The sequence below is a fragment of the Barbus barbus genome (genome assembly GCF_936440315.1).
Source record: "Barbus barbus genome assembly, chromosome: 2".
Lineage (NCBI taxonomy): Eukaryota > Metazoa > Chordata > Actinopteri > Cypriniformes > Cyprinidae > Barbus > Barbus barbus.
This window is the reverse complement of record NC_136730.1, coordinates 45,095,128-45,112,930: the sequence shown is the minus strand read 5'-3', so window position 1 is coordinate 45,112,930 and position 17,803 is coordinate 45,095,128. Positions and strand designations below refer to the sequence as shown.

At 41.6% G+C, this 17,803-nt stretch overlaps 1 protein-coding gene across 2 annotated transcripts; it reads right to left on the bottom strand.

Moving 5' to 3' along the window:
• Positions 1 to 252: 252 nt before the first annotated feature.
• Positions 253 to 15,511, bottom strand: LOC306887516 (zinc finger protein 219-like). Of its 2 annotated transcripts, XM_079445300.1 has the most exons (5): positions 15,304 to 15,511; positions 8,315 to 8,405; positions 6,165 to 8,217; positions 5,753 to 5,896; positions 253 to 4,001 (listed from the first exon to the last, which is right to left on the bottom strand). In XM_079445300.1, exons 3-5 carry the CDS (start codon positions 8,212 to 8,214, stop codon positions 2,881 to 2,883), a joined length of 3,315 nt encoding a protein of 1,104 aa, XP_079301426.1. In that variant the 5' UTR covers positions 8,215 to 8,217; positions 8,315 to 8,405; positions 15,304 to 15,511; the 3' UTR covers positions 253 to 2,880. The 2 variants fall into 2 exon arrangements, with proteins under 2 accessions (XP_079301426.1, XP_079301427.1); XM_079445301.1 differs by lacking the exon at positions 15,304 to 15,511 and having other exon boundaries at positions 8,315 to 8,449.
• Between the last annotated feature and the right edge of the window lie 2,292 nt (positions 15,512 to 17,803).

Here is a 17,803-nt window from a genome sequence, read left to right as displayed (position 1 = left end):
CAAAATATTAATTTTAAGACATCAGTGCGCACACACACAAACACACAAAACTATTGCCCTGATCCCTGTACACAGTTAGGTCGTCCTAAAAGAGCCACATCATTGCTGATGCAGATGTTTGGCTGCGCAGGGAGCGATGGAGAGCAGGTATCCCAGTTTGATCTCTCCTTAGAAACACAACATCTCTATTTCTATCTGTACAACATTCAAGAGACACATTTTGTTCATGTTTTTTTTTTTTTTTTTGCAATTTTGTTTTTTTCCATAAAACAAAAAGAACAATGATAATAATAATTATGAGCAGAAGAGCTTGATTTATATCTCATAGGCATCAAAGTAACATCATATAAATCAAAGTAACTTCTAAAAAGGCCTCAGAGCTAGATATAACGTAAGCTTTCAGTGGTGCATACGCTAAAGGGAAGGGGGGAAAGCAGGAGATGCAACAGCACACACGAATGATGGAATGACACTCATTATTATGAAATGGAAATGACCCCTACAAAACAGAGGATCAGATACAGAGACGTACAGAGCAGTTTACCAAAGAACACAAAGTGAAACAGTAGGGGCTAAGTGCTTTTGGTGAGCTTACAAAATACTTGAGGAAGTGCTCAGGACAGAAGGCACAGTGGCTTGACTGTTATCTCAAAGGAACACCACATCAGGGGATACTGAACACGTAAGATAATCTACACACGAAACAAGGACACGATAACGCACGTATTAAGGCCAGCCTCTGTCAATCACTGGACAAAAGTACTGCCCACTCGGTGTCTAATGATAAAAATGAGATGACCCGATGGAAATGATTTCACAGAGTTGGGCGAGGGAAGATCATCATTTGTAAGATGTGCTAATTTCACATCAAAAATGCAACACGATTACATCAAATCAAATTTGGCAAGCAGATCAGTCAGACTGACAATGCCGATACTGGGACATGTCTTGGACACGATTTCAGCATCAGCTTATAAATATATTAGCAATCACTGAAGTTTCAAGATCATCAGGCAAGCTTTAACATTGATTGTGTGTCTGAATGATTAATTTGTTGATTGGTGGATACATAAATGCATCATTTAAGGGAACGTGAATTGAATCAGCATTGTGAAAAAATTGTTTGGGAAAAAGAACGTTTGGTCTGCATTTAAAGGCGAAACAAAAGGAAAAGAAACTTTGCACAGTGCTCTAAAGACATTCTAAAGCAGTCTTCTTTCATAATTATTATAATACTTATTACTATTCTCCATATCCGTTTCCATTAACACTTCTTAAAAGGAAAACAACATTTTTTTTTCCTCTTTTTGATCTCTTATCTTTACAAAAGCTACATATGTTCTACTGGGATGTCTGAATTTGTTAGTGTGTGTGTGTGTGTGTGTGTGTGTGTGTTTTCTTTTTTAGTTTTCGATATTTCAAAAAAAAAAAAGTCTACTCACGTCTAAAAAAAAAACGCAGCTTACTGAATGTTTTAGTAGAGACCCACTTTCCACCCTCTCCCGGATAGTTTGAGAATCTGAGATATTACAGGAATATGAAGGATATATTGCCGAGTCTCCATTTTCTAGATTGTGATTCATTTCCGACCCTGAAATGACTCTTTCTGTAGTAACGGTGGTCTGGATTCCACCCAGAAATCCTGGTGGTGGTATCTTTACTGTAAACACTTCCATAGGGCCCTTGTCAAACGACCAGCTGTTCCCACATGTGGTGCTCTGGGTTCATTCATTGTTTCATTCACAGTCACACAAACTGCCACCATATTGTCACAGAACTCTACGCTCTAGCACGACTACACATATATACTGTATATATTGACTGTAACTATATTCCTGTGTTGCTGATTCTGCTAAAAAACCTTTTACATCAACAGGCACTGAGAGAAATAGCATATAGAAGAGGCAGAATCTCTGTTTCATATAATATCTGAAGAAGACCCGTCGGAGCAGACTGGCAGTGTGTGGATATCTGGTAATATAATCTTTACTCTGTCCTGTTCTGTTAGAGGTGATTCACAAGTACCGTTCAGTTATCACAGCATTCTGTTCAGAGTCTGGCAGGTGCATGGTAAGAAGTGTGCTCACTCCTTTGGTTTACTGAAGACGTGCAGTCAGATCAAGTTCACGTGGAAGTAGGATGTCCGTCTCTCTCAGCATTAATACTGTATAGCGTAGCGATTAAGAACAGTGTCTCTTTTTTTGCTTTTCCGGCTCCCCAGATTGACATTGCAGGTCCTTGTTGAGATGAGAGCAAGATTCACAGGAGCAAGGAAATTGTAAATTAAATTCAACTTGGCAATTGCGTTCACTGACGAGAAGACAGGAACAAGAGAACAGTGTTCAAGAAGGCCCCAAAACAGGCAGGCTTAGACTAGCATACAATACTGGATATCTCTGTGTGATTAAGAGTCTGTGTGTGTATGTAGAGGTAATCGATCACTAACCAAGGGGGGCTAGGAGGATATATTAAGGGGAATGTTTGATTTAAATACTTTTGCAGGCTATCTGTTTACTGATACTGTACAGTATGTTAGCATAGCGACTGGTCTGCCCTTGGTTTGAATTCCCTGTTCAAAAAACAGCATATGCTGGTTAGATATGTTTTGAAGCATGGCAACTGGTTTGAGCTGGTTTATGCTGGTCCTTAGTTGGTCATGAGCTGGATTAAGCTGGTCCTGAGCAGGAGCTAGTTGCTTTTGACCAGCACATGACCATCTTAAACTAGCTCAGGACCAACTAAGGACCAGCTTAAACCAGCTCAAACTAGTTGCTATACCTAACCCGCAAATGCTGTTTTTTTTTTTTCAGTACTGATTGGTACCGAAGTCGGTACATTTGACAACACTAGTCGAAAATCATCCAGGGCTCTTGTTTGATGTTATTTCCCAAAGACGCCTTCCTCTTTCTTGGGCAGATCCTCAGCCGTGAGGTCTGATGAAACAGACCCAGCCCTTCTGCTCTGATTCTGGGGTGCATTTCCTGCTTCCAGGTCATTCTCTTCCTCATCAACTTCCTCATCTTCCTCGTCCAGGTCCTCTCTCATTTTAAGACCCTTTTCACTGACGCTTCCCACAGGTCCAGGGGCCAGTTCAAAACTGTCCTCTGTGTCCCTGTTCTCTGGGCTGACTCCGTTCTCAGCTCTTGTCTTTGACAAGACCCAATCCTCAGGAGATGCTACGCCGTCCTCTGCACCGAGGAACTTCCACAGAGCCAGCGGATCGCGATCTGGCCCGGCCAAAGTGAGTCTTGGAGAATGATTGCTGGAAGCGAGAGGGGCTCCCCTCTTGCGACGAGACTTGCTGGTGTGATTAACCTGAAGGTGCATGGCCATCAGCTCAACAGAAGAGGTTCGGAAGGGACAGAACACGCATTGATTGAGGATGTCATTCGCTCCTTTAGAGCCACCTGACGGTCCACCTATAGAACAACTTACTCCACCTTCATCTTGTAAAGGGCGGCGGGAAAGGTCCAGAGGTTCAAAGCGTCCTTCTTGGGACCCACTGGATGTCGTGCCACCCTGGAAGCCATTTGCTGACATCATGCGGCTTGTAGTAAGGGGTTTCCGTCGAGACACTTTGGGCATTTTTGGAGGTGGTACCTCCCCAATCCAACTTGGTTCTAGACTATCAGCAAAGAGAGTACCCATCATCCCTGACAGACTGCGATACTGACTCTCCACATCTCCCTCTCTTTGACGTCCAGATGCAGTAGTGCCCTCCTTCTTCTCTGGTTGGCTTGCAGCCCATGACTGACTGTGCCTCGAAGAAGGAGCCTCTCCAGGAACCCTCCCAAAAGAAGACTGGGATATGGAGGGGTGACGGCGCTTTTTCACCGCTTGATGAGGAGAGCCAGTCAGAGAGGGGAGGTTAGGAGATGGGGAATTTGTGGTGGTTGCCATAGCATTTCTTTGCTCACGATGATGACGTTGAAGGTGGTACTTGAGAGAGCCAGACTGGGTGCCAGCATAATCACAGTGTGGGCATTTGTATGGTCTCTCACCTAAAACAAGGAATTAAACACTCATGTTAAGTAGATTGAAAACTAAAATGTTATTTTAATAACATTTGTTATTCTTGTCCAAGAATAACAATGCTTCATTAGGGAGGCTGCTGTGGTTAAGCAAAAAAACAAAAACAAATTGATTGTGTGGAACGACTATATGCAGTTACACACAGTAATAGATAGAGGGCAGTGCTTGTCATCATATGCAGCATCAGGTGTAGTCCCCAGTGCATTACTGTTAAATTAGGACATTCCATCTCTCATCAACCGTGAGAGCACTGCCCTTTTTTCTTTTTTTTTTGGTAGAGGACATTTTGTGGATGAACCTGATATGCAGCAAATGGTTTCAATCAAGCTAAATCAGGAAAATTATCATATGGGGCTATGTGATGTAATGAATAATAATAATAAAAAAAAAACCTTACATAATAATAATAATAATAATAATAATATTAATAACCACTAGAACAATCATTATCATAAGAATTATGCAGCAAAAATGGACACTAAATGGATCTAAATGGACACAATAAAGACATCCAAGTAGAATAAAATAAGAAGTGCTAAAGATTTGAACATTACATTGATCAACTGTATTTTTACAGTATTTCCCAATCTGAGCTTGGAGTCTATACTGTATTTTGCTACAAGTGTCTTCCACACAACATATCAAACTAAGATTAGGAATAATTATGATTATGTAGCCTTTACCATTGTTATACAGTAGGATCATTATAAAAATAATGTTGCTGTAGATTAATATTTAATCTAATATTATAACTCTTAATTTCTGTTTTATAGGTTTAGGGCAGGAGTCGGCAAGCCAATGCTTTTTCATCCGTCTGCGGTGGCTCCCTGCAGCATGGGGGTAAAATACGCGGGGGGACATGTTCCCCTGCAATTTTTTGGGGAAAGTGTGTTCACGTAGAGGTTTTCAAGGGCCAGTGTGAATAAATCTAGATTTAAATTAAAAGAGACAAGATAGTCACATCACTTTGGATACGTTTTATTTGTATCCAAAATGATGTGAACATTACGGAGCGCTAAACACACTCATGTTTCATTCATACACGAAGCCGAGGGTGCTCTCGTGCAGAAAGTCCAAAACAGACTCATAGAAGTAATATCTTTTGAAGTGCCAAGAATAACAAGCATAAACCTTAACAAAATATTAAGTATCAATACAAAAATATTATAGAATACAAATTATTGGTTATTGTCCAGCAGTGTATTTTATTTCTTAGCCAAATAAAAGTAAGATATAAGAAAAGTGTTTTTTTTTTTGTCAATTATACATATATTAATAATAATTATTATTAATTATAATAATATAAATTATTATTAATTATAATAATATAAATTATTATTAATTATAAATAATAATAATAATAATAATAATAATTAATAATAATAATATTATTACATTTGTGCCCCCCTCACTTCTGAAATGATTGTGATCCCCCTGCCCTGTAACATAACTGAATAAACTTATATGCCATATATGCCGTTATATAGCTATATGCCGTGTTATCTTCATTTTAGGGATCAAATAAGTTTTGTGACTCCACGTGAATTTTATTTGGTGACAAAGGGGCCAAAATGGCTCTTTTGATGTTGAAGGTTGCAGACCACTGGTTTAAGGAAATATAATTCTTTCTAAATGTCTTCTGAAACCCGATAAAGTACACCCTGGTGTGCACATGCCACTGGGTTGAGAATCACAATTCTACTATTCATGTTGGCCTCACCTGTGTGTACACGAAGGTGCACTTTAAGGTGATGGGAAGAACGGAAGGCTTTACCACAGTAGGGGCAATCCTTCATCCCTGTTCCTCGAACACGCTCCCTTGGAGATGAAGTGGAAGAGGATGATCCCCTCAGACCATTCTGACCTTGAGATGAGATAACATATAATGAATAAAAACAATTGCTTTGAAATATAATCTGAGTCTACACTGTTTCTAACAACATGCCTGCCTTCCTGAAACACAGGGAGGAATTTAGCCAAAACGAACAAAAGTGAAATATTAAAAAAAAATAAAAAAATAAACTCAAATTCAATCAGCGTCCTGCAGTGTAATAGCCTGTAAAGGATTGCAACAGATAAGAAATATTGTACGATAAAGTCAGCTGTTTTTGATTATGCTGGTTGATCCTTACCAGAAAGATGTGATATGACAGAATGGAAGCTCCCAGCTGTCCCGATTCCTGATGGTAGTTGCTTTTCCTCCTGCCTTCCTTCATTGTCATTAGTTCTTTGTCCTCCTCCTACTCCACCTGTTGCCTGAGCTCCACTCACTCTGGTTATAATGTCCTCTTCCCTGGACATGACCCCTCGGGCACTTTGACCTTTTTGTGGTTTCTGGACATGGACACGGGCATGCGCAACCACCTGCTGAAGGCTTCTGAACACCTTGCCGCAATCTGGACACTCCCAAGGTAGACTAGATCCCTCCAGTTCCTCTATAGAACCCAACCCACCCAGGTAGGCCCTCATCTGCTTGGCTTCCCCAGCGACTGTGCCTCGTGAGGAAGGAAGCTGATGGTGTGAATGAGATCGCTGTTGCTGTTGGTTGTGCTGTGCTGCCACCAGACTGCGAGCAACCAGCTGCCACATGGCTGCCTGGTCCACTCCGTCTGCTGCTTCACCTCCCCGTCCTCCACAATTACCCATTTCTGCAACCTGTGCCACTGCCTGAAGGCGCTCCATGCAACTTCCATTGCTGGCATCTTTGGGTAAGCCCAGATAACCCAATATAGAGGATTTGCTTGAGCCTGCACTGGCATCTGACCTCTCGGTGCGACTTCCTGAACCACCGCCACCAGTCATACTGCGAGCCAGGAGCAAGTTGGAATATAGGGCTCCCAGCACTTGTGTGCTTGCAGGACCTTTGGATTGCTCATTTCCAGCTGGCCCCAAATTTCCCAATCCAGCCTTGAGGCCCAGCTTGTTGAGATGCACCTTCATATGGTTCTTTAGGAACCAGGGTTCCTTGAAGCCACGGCCACACACCTGGCACTTGTGATCCAATGAGTCCTTGTGCTTCCGCATGTGCCCCTTCAAAAACCAGGACTGAGTAAAACGCTGTCCGCACGTCTCACATCGGAAAGCTGGAATAACTGGCATTTGTGAGGGAGGAGGCTCTGTTGGTGCTGTTACAGGGTGAGAAGGGAAAACCGTTTCAGCGGCAGGATCCTCAGGTGGGTGGCTCTCCTGCAGATGGGCAGCCAGGCTTTCCTCCTGACTGGCTGAGAAGGGACACATTGTACATTTGTAGGGGCTGTGGAGGATCCGCACATGACGTGCCAGCTCTGAAGCTGTACGGAACTTACCCTTACAGGCATGACACCGGAAGGAAGAAGCAGCTGCGGAAGGGGTGTTGTCTTCCAAGTGGGCATGGCCAAGTGGAGAGAAGGAGGCTGAGATTGGTGCTTCCTCTGTTAAAGGTGGAGTCAGGGCTGTGGTTCCTTCAAAGAGGAACTGAGGGCTGCTAGCAGTTTGAAGAGGTTCCTCTGGAACCATGTCCTCATCCATACTCTTATGTAATGACCCAGATAATGGACTCGGTTTCAAACCAGGCTCTCTGTTGTTGAGATTCTGGATCACACTGTTGCCCACATGGTTCAGCTGCAGTTTGGCATGTGTGGTTCGGTAGGGCGCTGAAGCTCGACGCTCCCTGTCTAAACTGTGTGCTCGAGCATGCAGGGACAAAATACTCTGGAAGCGGAACCTCTTTCCACACACATGGCACGGGAACCTTAGACCAGGCCCGGAGCTGGTCCCTCCAGGGACAGCCATGCCCTCATTGTTGAAAAGCTGAAGATCCAACTCATCATCGCAAGTGGTACTTTGACCAGAGGAGATCGCCTGCTCCAGAGCTCCAAAACCAGGAAAAGGTGTTAATGGTGTGGCTGGGGGGCTGCTCTCCGATGAGGGACTACCAAGCTCCAGTTCACCAGGAAACAGCGCCACCGCTGGGGTGGGTGATGGGGAAGTTGACAACTCCTCATCCTCCTCCTCATCTTGGAGACTGGCTTCTGGAAGGGGGCAAGGTGAGACCGGGGCATAGAGTTCTGTTTGAGGGCTAGGAGGGGTAGATTGAGGACTCTGGGGTAGGAATTGGGGACTGTGGTCCAGGGACGGCATGGAGGGAGGAGACAATGGGGGCTCACAGAAAAGAGCCAGCATACTCTCTGGTGGGGAATCCATACTCTGAGTGAGAAAAGAATAGATAATTGTCATTAGATCTAGATTAGACAGATAGATAGATAGATAGACAGACAGACAGACAGGCAGATAGATCACTCACTGTTGATGTGTTTATGCCATGCTTCACTTCCTTGACTTAAAGAGGGTGTGTTCTGATGGTGGCAATCTGCCTGACCACCTCCAACAGTCCCCTGTCAAGTACAACACAGAATAAAAAATGAGTGTACACACATTTGTTCCTGTGTACGGGTCTAAGGGCAGAGCAGGACATGGACTGTCCCAAACAGGATGGGCGCGAGATGTTTGGACTTCCCCACTCACCCTTCCTGTACATAAACTTACAGTAGCTGCTTAAATCAGAACAAAAATACATACATACACACCTTAAATACACACACACACACACACACACATCAGTGTTAGGTTCTGTGTGCTTATATGTGTTGTATGAGTATATATATATATATATATATATATATATAACTGCTCTCACCCCCTACCAATCTCTCTTTACCTAAGCTACTCATACAACAGATATACTGTAAGCACACCCTAACAATGATAAAAGTGAACAATTACATAAAGTCACACATGCATACATTGCATAAGTCTGCAGCGGACAGCCCCAGACACAATAATAATAAAAAAACACCTGCTACTTTCATAAATAAGAGAAAAATGAATTTCATTGATGATTACAGAAAGACAATCTGCTAAACATCTGTGAGGGCGTCTGTATGCCTGGATATGTGTCACTATGCTTGTATTTGTGTGGGTGGGTGTTTTTTTTCTGTATTTACCTCTGCGAACAGACTGAACTGTATGCATGTGTCTGAGTTGGGATTTATGTACACAATCAAGTGTTTGCTTGTGCATTAGTGTGTGTTTGTGACTGTGTGTGAAAGTATATGTGTCTGTGACATAAGACTTGGACGAAATGGTGGCTAACAGAGCCAGTTGACATTTTAGCTCAGACGTGACTCACAACGATATCACACTAAATCAATCATACTGCCCCCCTCCGTTTGTCTTTCTTTCGTTCTTTCTTTCTTTCTTTCCTAATCCCACCATCATTGTCCTCCTTTCCCTTCCTTCTGTCTTTTCACTTCCATAGATTGTGATTCCACCCCCTGCACTTTTTCTCTTTTCACCCTCATTCCCTCCTCCCTCTGTTCTTGACTGATTTTCTTTCATTCTATCCTTCCCTCTCTCACTCTCTGTCTCTCTGCAGCGGTGCCAGTTGGCACGGTGCCAGGGAATGCTGATATCAGCTGGTAGATTGGGGCCTGCCAACATGGCGAAGAGAAAAGAAAAGAGAGGAGAGAGACAGACAGGCGAGAAAGAGAGAATGACGGGGGGTGGGGGTGTTAGTGAAGAAAAAAACATAAATGAAGAACACAAATACATTCTGAATGAGCATATTTGATGAGTAAATCTGTCGAGAAAGGGGACAGAGTGTCCTGCTCTGCAATGGAGGATCTCGTGGTCTGTTTTGTCTGCTGGCATTATTATCATATGAATATCGTCATGGCAATGCACTGTTCTGCCTTGACAGACACATTCGTGTCTGACCAACCCTGTCACGCCAATAAAGCTTCTCCAAATTTGGATAGATGGAGAGAGTGATAAGGTGCTAGACAGAGGGGGGAGGGGAGAGATGAAGGCAGGAGAGCGATAAAGCAGCATGCGCAAATAATGCATGCACACACACACACACACACTCAATATGGCACCTAGTCACTAGATGATGCATGCATGCTAAACACCTTTGTCTGAATGGCCACATGCTACACTCCCTGTACAAGCACACACAAATACACGCTGGCACATTTTGTGCCTTCTTGGGGCACATGCATTGGCTATTTAACTATGTCATGGAATTAATATCGTTTAAACAAAAAAAACAGAGAAAAGAGAAATAGGCCACTGTTGTTTGAAAGAACTGCATGTAATGTAGCTGCTATTAAAATTGTTTGCTGTATGACTTCCTTTTATTTTTTGACTTCTACTAATTAAAAAGGTCAAAAAAGTCAACACTGAAGTAACAAATACATCCAAGATTAATTACGTCAAAAAAAACAACCTGTTTGCATCATCTGTAGGATTTTGATTGAGGTCAACTGATTATTCCATTATCTAAGTATCACTAATTGGCTTTATTGAATGTTTACGACAGAAGTACCGGTACTTTAAATAGGGTCTCATTTCACATGAACACGTTTACAGTACACACAACTTAACTCGCTCTGAAAAACCACTCATGAAACCTCTATATGACTGAACAAGCACTTGAGTCATCTTTGATAAAACAGATATTTTCCTCGCTGCGGCTCGTATTGCGTAGCCTTGAGCACCTGAAATAACGTCTCCTGCCTTTGGTGTGAGGACACACTGGGCCTCCAACAGTATAGCCATGTAACATATCTAAAGGCTAAGAAGAGCTCATTCATACGCACTGAAAGACTTTAGACTCGAGGCCTTGAAAATATAACATGAATGGCTTTATCGCAGCCTGTTCTTTGACATGTGGAGAGAGCGAGCGAGAGAAAGAGACCGATATCTTTAAATTGTGAGAGACTAAGAGAGAAACGATTGCTCAGTATGTGATGCCTGTGTGTGTGCGCTAACTTTGAGGCTTGAACTGCACTTTACCTCATATCTCTGAGTGGGATTTCTAAGGTCAGTGTGCGTATAATTCGGGATAGTTGCAGTCATACAACAAATCCCCACAGACAACATTCATTTCCTGTTTCTAACCTTGGCCTGAACTGTATCTCTCTCAGCACCCCGGCTCCCACAAACAGCGTCTCGAGCGTGTGCAAAATTATCTTTCCCTTCAACTTTCTCTTTTTAGGTTGAAATTCCAAGTCATCCACAACCTTCACCTGTTCTCCGCAATTGATATTTCTCAGAGAGACTTGCGGACAGTTTGAAGGTTCAGTTTAAAGATGCTGAAGAGAGGATAAGCACGTTCAAAACATCACAATCTCGCCCATTATCTCCTTAAGAGAGCATGACACAAGGATATCAGCCTTGAGATGATTCTACATTAAGGTGACCCACTGTCAAATTCTTACGTTAAGGGATGGCTCACATACACTAAAGATTCTGTCATCATTTACTCACACTCATGTTGTTCCTAACCTTCTGCTGAACACAGAAGATATTTTGAAGAGTGTTTATAAACAAACAGCTGATGTTCCGATTGATTCCTTTAACATAAAAAAAATTTAATAAATACTATGAAAGGCCATCAACTCTTCTTTTACTTTCCACAGAAGACAGAAACTCATACCGTTTTGGAACAACTTGAAGGAGAGTGACATGTTTTTGGGTGGACTGTCCCTTTAAGATTAGGTTTATTATACCTGGTATGAATAGCCATCTCAGGTGATCCAATAACGGTAAATGCAGGTGTAAATAGGATCCAAAACGTGTTTGATCTTATCACTACAACCACATTCGAACACACTGCACCTGTGGTGTAAGCATTAATGCATCTGGATGATAGTGATTAAAACATTTGTAAAATCCAAACATATATGCATTAGACAGAACAACAATGACATGTCTGGCATCATATATAGGCAGTGACAGATAAATATACCTATTCTTCTTTTTTTAGATCAAAATTAAAAAGCAGCCATTATTTGGGAGCAGGGGTATGCCATTTCCCCCCTTCATTTTATCAACTTGCAGTAAGAGCCTGACATATATATGAGACGTAATCGCATAATAATGATTTGACCTGTCAAAACCGAGGCCGGATCACCTGAGATGGATAATAACAGGTGTAAACCGAGTCCGAGTCAGTACGGACATCAAGAGAGTATGAGCTCTGATTCAGGAGAAATCAACCCTTGAATGAGCTAAAGAAGTGATCATTTTCAATCAGAATTAATTTCCTTTTTTTTCTTTACAACGAACAGCCCACCTCTGACCTCCACCAGTGAAACGAGCTGTAAGGTGTTCTCTGTGTGCAACAAGTGCTCAAAGGCAGTGTGCTGTGCTAGAAAGTCTAGCTTCAGGCATCTGAGCAGAGAGAGGAACTCAAACCGACAACTCTGATCTATATCTGCAGGAACGGGACGAGCCCTGCTGAATTTTAACTTGGCATTGCTTATTACAATGTAGTATGTAGAACATTTTTTTTTTAAATCATCACTTAATTTAAAAGTATGCTTTATGAGGTAGCCTGTAATTTAACAGGCTTTATTGACATCACAAATAGTATCTAATGAGACTAAATAAACATAATTGCATTCTGATAAAACACTCAAAAGCAGTTTTTAGTTGTCAAATCGGGTAAATTTGCAGGCAACTGGCATATTTTCACTTTTTATAATGATGCATAATATGCAGAGGTCCCACTTCATATTAGGTGGCCTTTACTACTATGCACTTACTGTTAAATTAATCATTTGATACAACTTATTGTGTACATGTTTTTACAATGTACTCTATTTAAAAAAAATGCATGCATGTAATTGTATCTGAAATTTATTTCTATAATTACATGTATATATAATTGCACTGTTGACCAATCCCTTACACCTGAACCCTCCCTTAAACCTACCCATACCACCAAACCTGTCCCTAACCTTACCTGTATCCCATCTCAACAGCAGCAGAAGTGTTTTAGGTAACACTTGATTTTAAGGTGTCCTTGTTACATGTACTTACTATTATAATAACAATTAATTATGCATAATTACATGCAAGTAAACCAAAGCCAAACCCTAATCCTAACCCTAAACATTACTCAGTACTTAAATGTATAATTACACTGTAACAAAGACACCTTAAAATTAAGTGTAACTATGTTTTGCAATACAATATGAACACAATAAGTGCATTGAACTTTTTTTTTTTTTTGATGTAAGTGCATAGGGCCGCCTAATTTAAAGTGGGACCCATTCAGAAATGTCCGTCAGTTATCAAACGCACAGATACCTTCAACTGACAACCTGTTGTTCCTTACATAAAAAAAGGAGATAAAAAATTTTTTTTCATTATTTGCAAGCATGCAATTATGATTCTTCATGAACACGAGCAAATCCAGGCTCCCTGTATGTTATTGCTAAATACTCTTATCCCACTTCAACACCAGCCGAAGTGTTTTGGGTAACACTTTATTTTAAGGTGTCCTTGTTACACGTTACATGTACATGCAACAAATAATTATGCATAATTACAATATGAACACAATAAGTACATTGCACTATTTTTATGTAAATACATAAGACCACCTAATATATAGTTGATCCATGTTTTGTCAGTTACCAACAACCTGTTGTTCCTTATATAAAACAAGAAGATTAAAAAAAAAAAAAAAATCCTAATTTGCAAGCATGTGGTTATGATTTTTCATGAACACAGGTAAATCCCAGTTTCCTGTACGTTATTGCTAATTATGTCACCATACCAAGCTGGAAATCTGAGGCTGAATTAGCCAGGTGCCAGGTCAGATTCTGAAGCCACTGCAACATCTCATCCAGATGTGCTGTCCCTGCAGGTCATCAAGACGAGCAGGACCAGAGCTGGTTGTAAAAGTTGTTTACGGGGCTTCCACCGCCCTGTAGCCTCATCTCTGCGCTGCTCTGCCCTCTTTATCCGTCAAGCTGTCGCGTCAGTTCAGGGGCTGGTCTCATTCCGTCACCCCGTCTAATAGCCTTTATGCCAATGCCCCAAATCTGTGCCAGCGCTAAATAATGGGAAGCAATGGCGCCTTGTAGAATATATATTTAGATATGTGTGTAAAGTTTCTTGGCGGGATGCATTTGCAGGACCTCAGATGAGCGTCTGTGGAGAGGAATTTCCTCGCGTGATGTGCGTCAGTAAAAACGCGCAACCATTTTCAGTCGCCTTCTCTCTCTCGCGGCCATCTCAATTAAAAAGCCACATTAATGAAATAAATAAATGCTCACAAACAAATGCGCGCACGACGCGTCCTCCCGTGAACGCCGACATTAAGCACGCGCATGAAATCGCGATTCACAAACGCAACGGCATCGTATTTCCCCAAACCGAGGCAGAAATGTATCTTTTTTTAGGACGGGATGTTGTGAGCTCCATTTTCTTCCTGATTTTCTTTCAACAAAAGATAAAGGGAGGGGAAAAGGACAAGCGATCAGGGCGCAGCTGAAAGTGCCATCGTGGGGTTTCTTCTTGAAATCCGCTGCCAATCTCGCCGCTATCCTGACAAATCACCAAACTTTACGTGTTTTTAGGGCCGTTTGTGAAACTAGGTTTAAACAGCAATGGCGAGCGCGCATCTGTGAGGTGACGTTAGGACATGCAGAGCGCGTGCAGATTAACAGTTTTGTATTAATATGCACGGAAAGCTCTCCTATGTTCTTCGAAGTTATTAATAAGATGCTTTTAAACAGCTGTTTCCCCCCAGATCCAGCTCAAACATGCGGGGTTTGACAGCAGCAGAACTAAGTAAAGCTTCTCATAAAGTATAAAACTTTGCAGGATTGCAGCAGCGGAGAAATGAACACTTGCTTCTCGCACTAAAGAAAAAAAAAGTTCAAACATTAACAATCAGCTTGCACCTCTGAGTGCAGGGCACTTTTTTCCACTCTTGAGGCTCTGGAAATATTCAAGGGCCTTAAAAAACGAAAGTTGCATTTTCATGCGCGAGCCTCGCATCTCTTTCAGGACACACACACACACACACACGCGTGCGCGCGCTCACACACACACCGGCAACATACACGGCACGAGACAAAAGTGAGGAAGTGTGTATGCGCGAGAACATGTATGATGTGCGCTAACAGAGACACACACCAGACGCCAATCAATATTTCCTGTATATGTGCAAAGAAACGCGGCGTTATTCCGTATCAATGGCTTTCGTTCCCCGGATCAGACCTCCCCCCCCCCAAAAAAAAGTCGTCGTCGGATATTTGTTGTTTATGAAGGCGACAACAATCGCTCTCTATGCGTCTCAAACTGTACGCTCGCGCACACCGTCTCAGTCGCGAGCGATGTGCATCAGTAAAAATCGGTCAAAAAGCGCAGATTAGGTCAGTTATTTGAACGAATCGGATATTTAGTGATGAAAGTAAGGCTGGATGTACTTACGGGAGAGGCGGCGAGGAGATTAATGACAACACACGTCATGATTACGTTTCACTTGAATTAAATACATTACGAGTTCAGGAAAAAAATGGAAATCGGGGGGTAGTTGTATACAAGCATACGCCGATGCCCCCCTCCCTTCTGCCCTCTCTATCTTCTCCTCCTCCTCCCCTCGTCTCTCTCTCTCTCTTCTCAAAGATCCATTTATTGTGCAGTCGTGAGTGAGTGAATGAGAGAGAGAGAGAGGCGGAGGCTGTAGGTTGCAAATGTAATTATAATCTCGCAGAGGCTCCATTTTAAACCGATCTAAAGATCCTCGGGATGGACTTTTGACTCAAATCACGCAGAACACGCCGCTCAGGTGTACTCTCGGACGTCTTTTAAAGATGAGCCTATATGCACGTTTGTTTTCTACTTTGTTGTCGGTCAGAAAGGGCTTCTGTGGTTGAGTTAGTTTGGAAAGAAACTCGCGCTCCACGTGGGAGCTGTGCAGGTGCGCGCGCGGGTCACCATCCGCTATCCCAGCTCTACTCTACATCACACGACCACAGGCGATATAAAGAGTGATAGGTGCCACTTACCCTCTTTCAAACAAACTACCACGACCTGAACTGAAAAACAACAACAACAAAACATACAAACATAGGCCTAAATAAATAAATGCATGCATGCATTCATTTACTACTAATGCATTTGAGGCATTTTTTTCTGTATAATAAGAAATAATGGTAACGCCAATAATAATAATTTCTCTATATCCTTTATTTAGACTGCATCAATCTATAAATGCTATAGATATCCATATGCATCTGCTATTTACCCTCTTTTAATGAGAGATCCGTGAATAAACAAATGAATAACCATCTACAGAGAAAATCAGATTCAGCACCTTTTATTTCCTTTGATTAATATATATATATATATATATATAAATAAATAAATAGGTGGAACTACTAATGTATTTGGAAGATTTTGTTGTAAAACAATACATGATAATAACAATAATAATAACATCTATCACTTTCTATATACAACAAACAAATAACCAACCAACTACTGTTATTTTTGATGGCCTTTGAAAAAAATAAAATAATAATAATATAAACTGAACTCCTAATGCATTTGAAGCATTTGCTGTAAATCAGGAATAAATTATTAAATAATAATAATAATAAATAGGTTAAACTACTAAATGATTTGGTACAATAACAACAGTACTACTAATGTCTGTACTCTATGTAGAGTCTCCTCAGATTGAACAGCTTTGTGTCAGACTGAGAGTGAGTCCTGCTGCTGGGTGCTCTTCATGTTCAGGTGTTAGAGGCTCAGATGTGTCTGTGAGTTTGAGGATGATTTTGGATATTAACTCACACACACCTCTGACTGTCAGCTCACACGAGTGTGTCTGCGTGAACGTGTGTGTGTGTGAGTGTGTGTGTGTTTGTGTGTAGTGTCTGATACAGTCATATCATCACCCGCCCCCCAACGCTTTGATTGTCTTGTACGCCACAGCACAAATGCACCAATTAATATGCAGAGAGTGAGTGAGACGGAGACAAAAAAAAGAAAGAAAGAAAAAAACATGCAGAGGTGGGGGGAAGAGATGGCATGGAGAACAGGAAGGAGTGAAAAAAGGGAGATGAAATGACAGATGAAGAGGAGGAAAAGAGAGCGACGTAGGGGTGGTCTGAGGGGAGATGAAACCTGATAGATGTTAGAGAGAAAGAAAGAGGGATGGAAGAAGAGAGCAGGGGACCGGCGCTGAATCAATACGTACATATTTAGTCAGAGATGGAGGGATCGATTGGTGAGGATGGAGGGAGAATGAGAGAAGAGGGGTTAAAGGGGTGGAGTGATGTGGCATTGGCTCCTGTCTCTTTGTCGCAGTGTCAGGGTATTGATACTGTAATATCGCCATGACAATAGCACCGTGGCGACGGCCATGACGACGCCTGGCAGCACAATACAGCCGCAGTATACCGAGGGCAGTGAGGCGCAGCAGGCCGCAGACGCAGATGCAGAAGGTGCACACAGCCCAGACACATTTAAACTTGGAAATAAATGAGGTTTCAAAGGGGCAGCATTATGGAAGTGGATGAGTCAGTGAGATCATCCGGTTCAAAGTTCATGTCAGCTGGCATTAAAGCAAAAAAGGGAACATAAGAAAAAAAATGCTTTTTTTTTTAAATTAAATTTTCAACAAATTGTCATTTGTAATAATACTAATTTAAAAAAATCATGCATTTTGGACCTCATGGTGTCTATTGATTAAAAATGTAATCAAATGTATTAAATTGCAAGTAAATCACATATCAGTATTTATTTGCTTATAATATCATTTGTAATGTAAATAATCATGATACATATTTTTGGACCTCATGTGGGGTCTATTGATTAAAAATGTAATCAAACTGATTGAATTGCAAGTAAATCACATATTGATAGTGATCACATAGTGTTAGTAAATCACATGACAATAAATAAAATACAGATGAAGACAGTG

Bases quoted from the DNA above. Each gene is read 5' to 3' on its own strand.
- LOC306887516 (XM_079445300.1), bottom strand. From the start codon at position 8,214: ATGGATTCCCCACCAGAGAGTATGCTGGCTCTTTTCTGTGAGCCCCCA. The intron at 5,897-6,164 runs GTAAGGATCAAC...TCTCATCTCAAG, and splicing joins TGTCATATCACATCTTTCTG to GTCAGAATGGTCTGAGGGGA. The intron at 4,002-5,752 runs GTGAGGCCAACA...TCCTTGTTTTAG, and splicing joins GCACCTTCGTGTACACACAG to GTGAGAGACCATACAAATGC.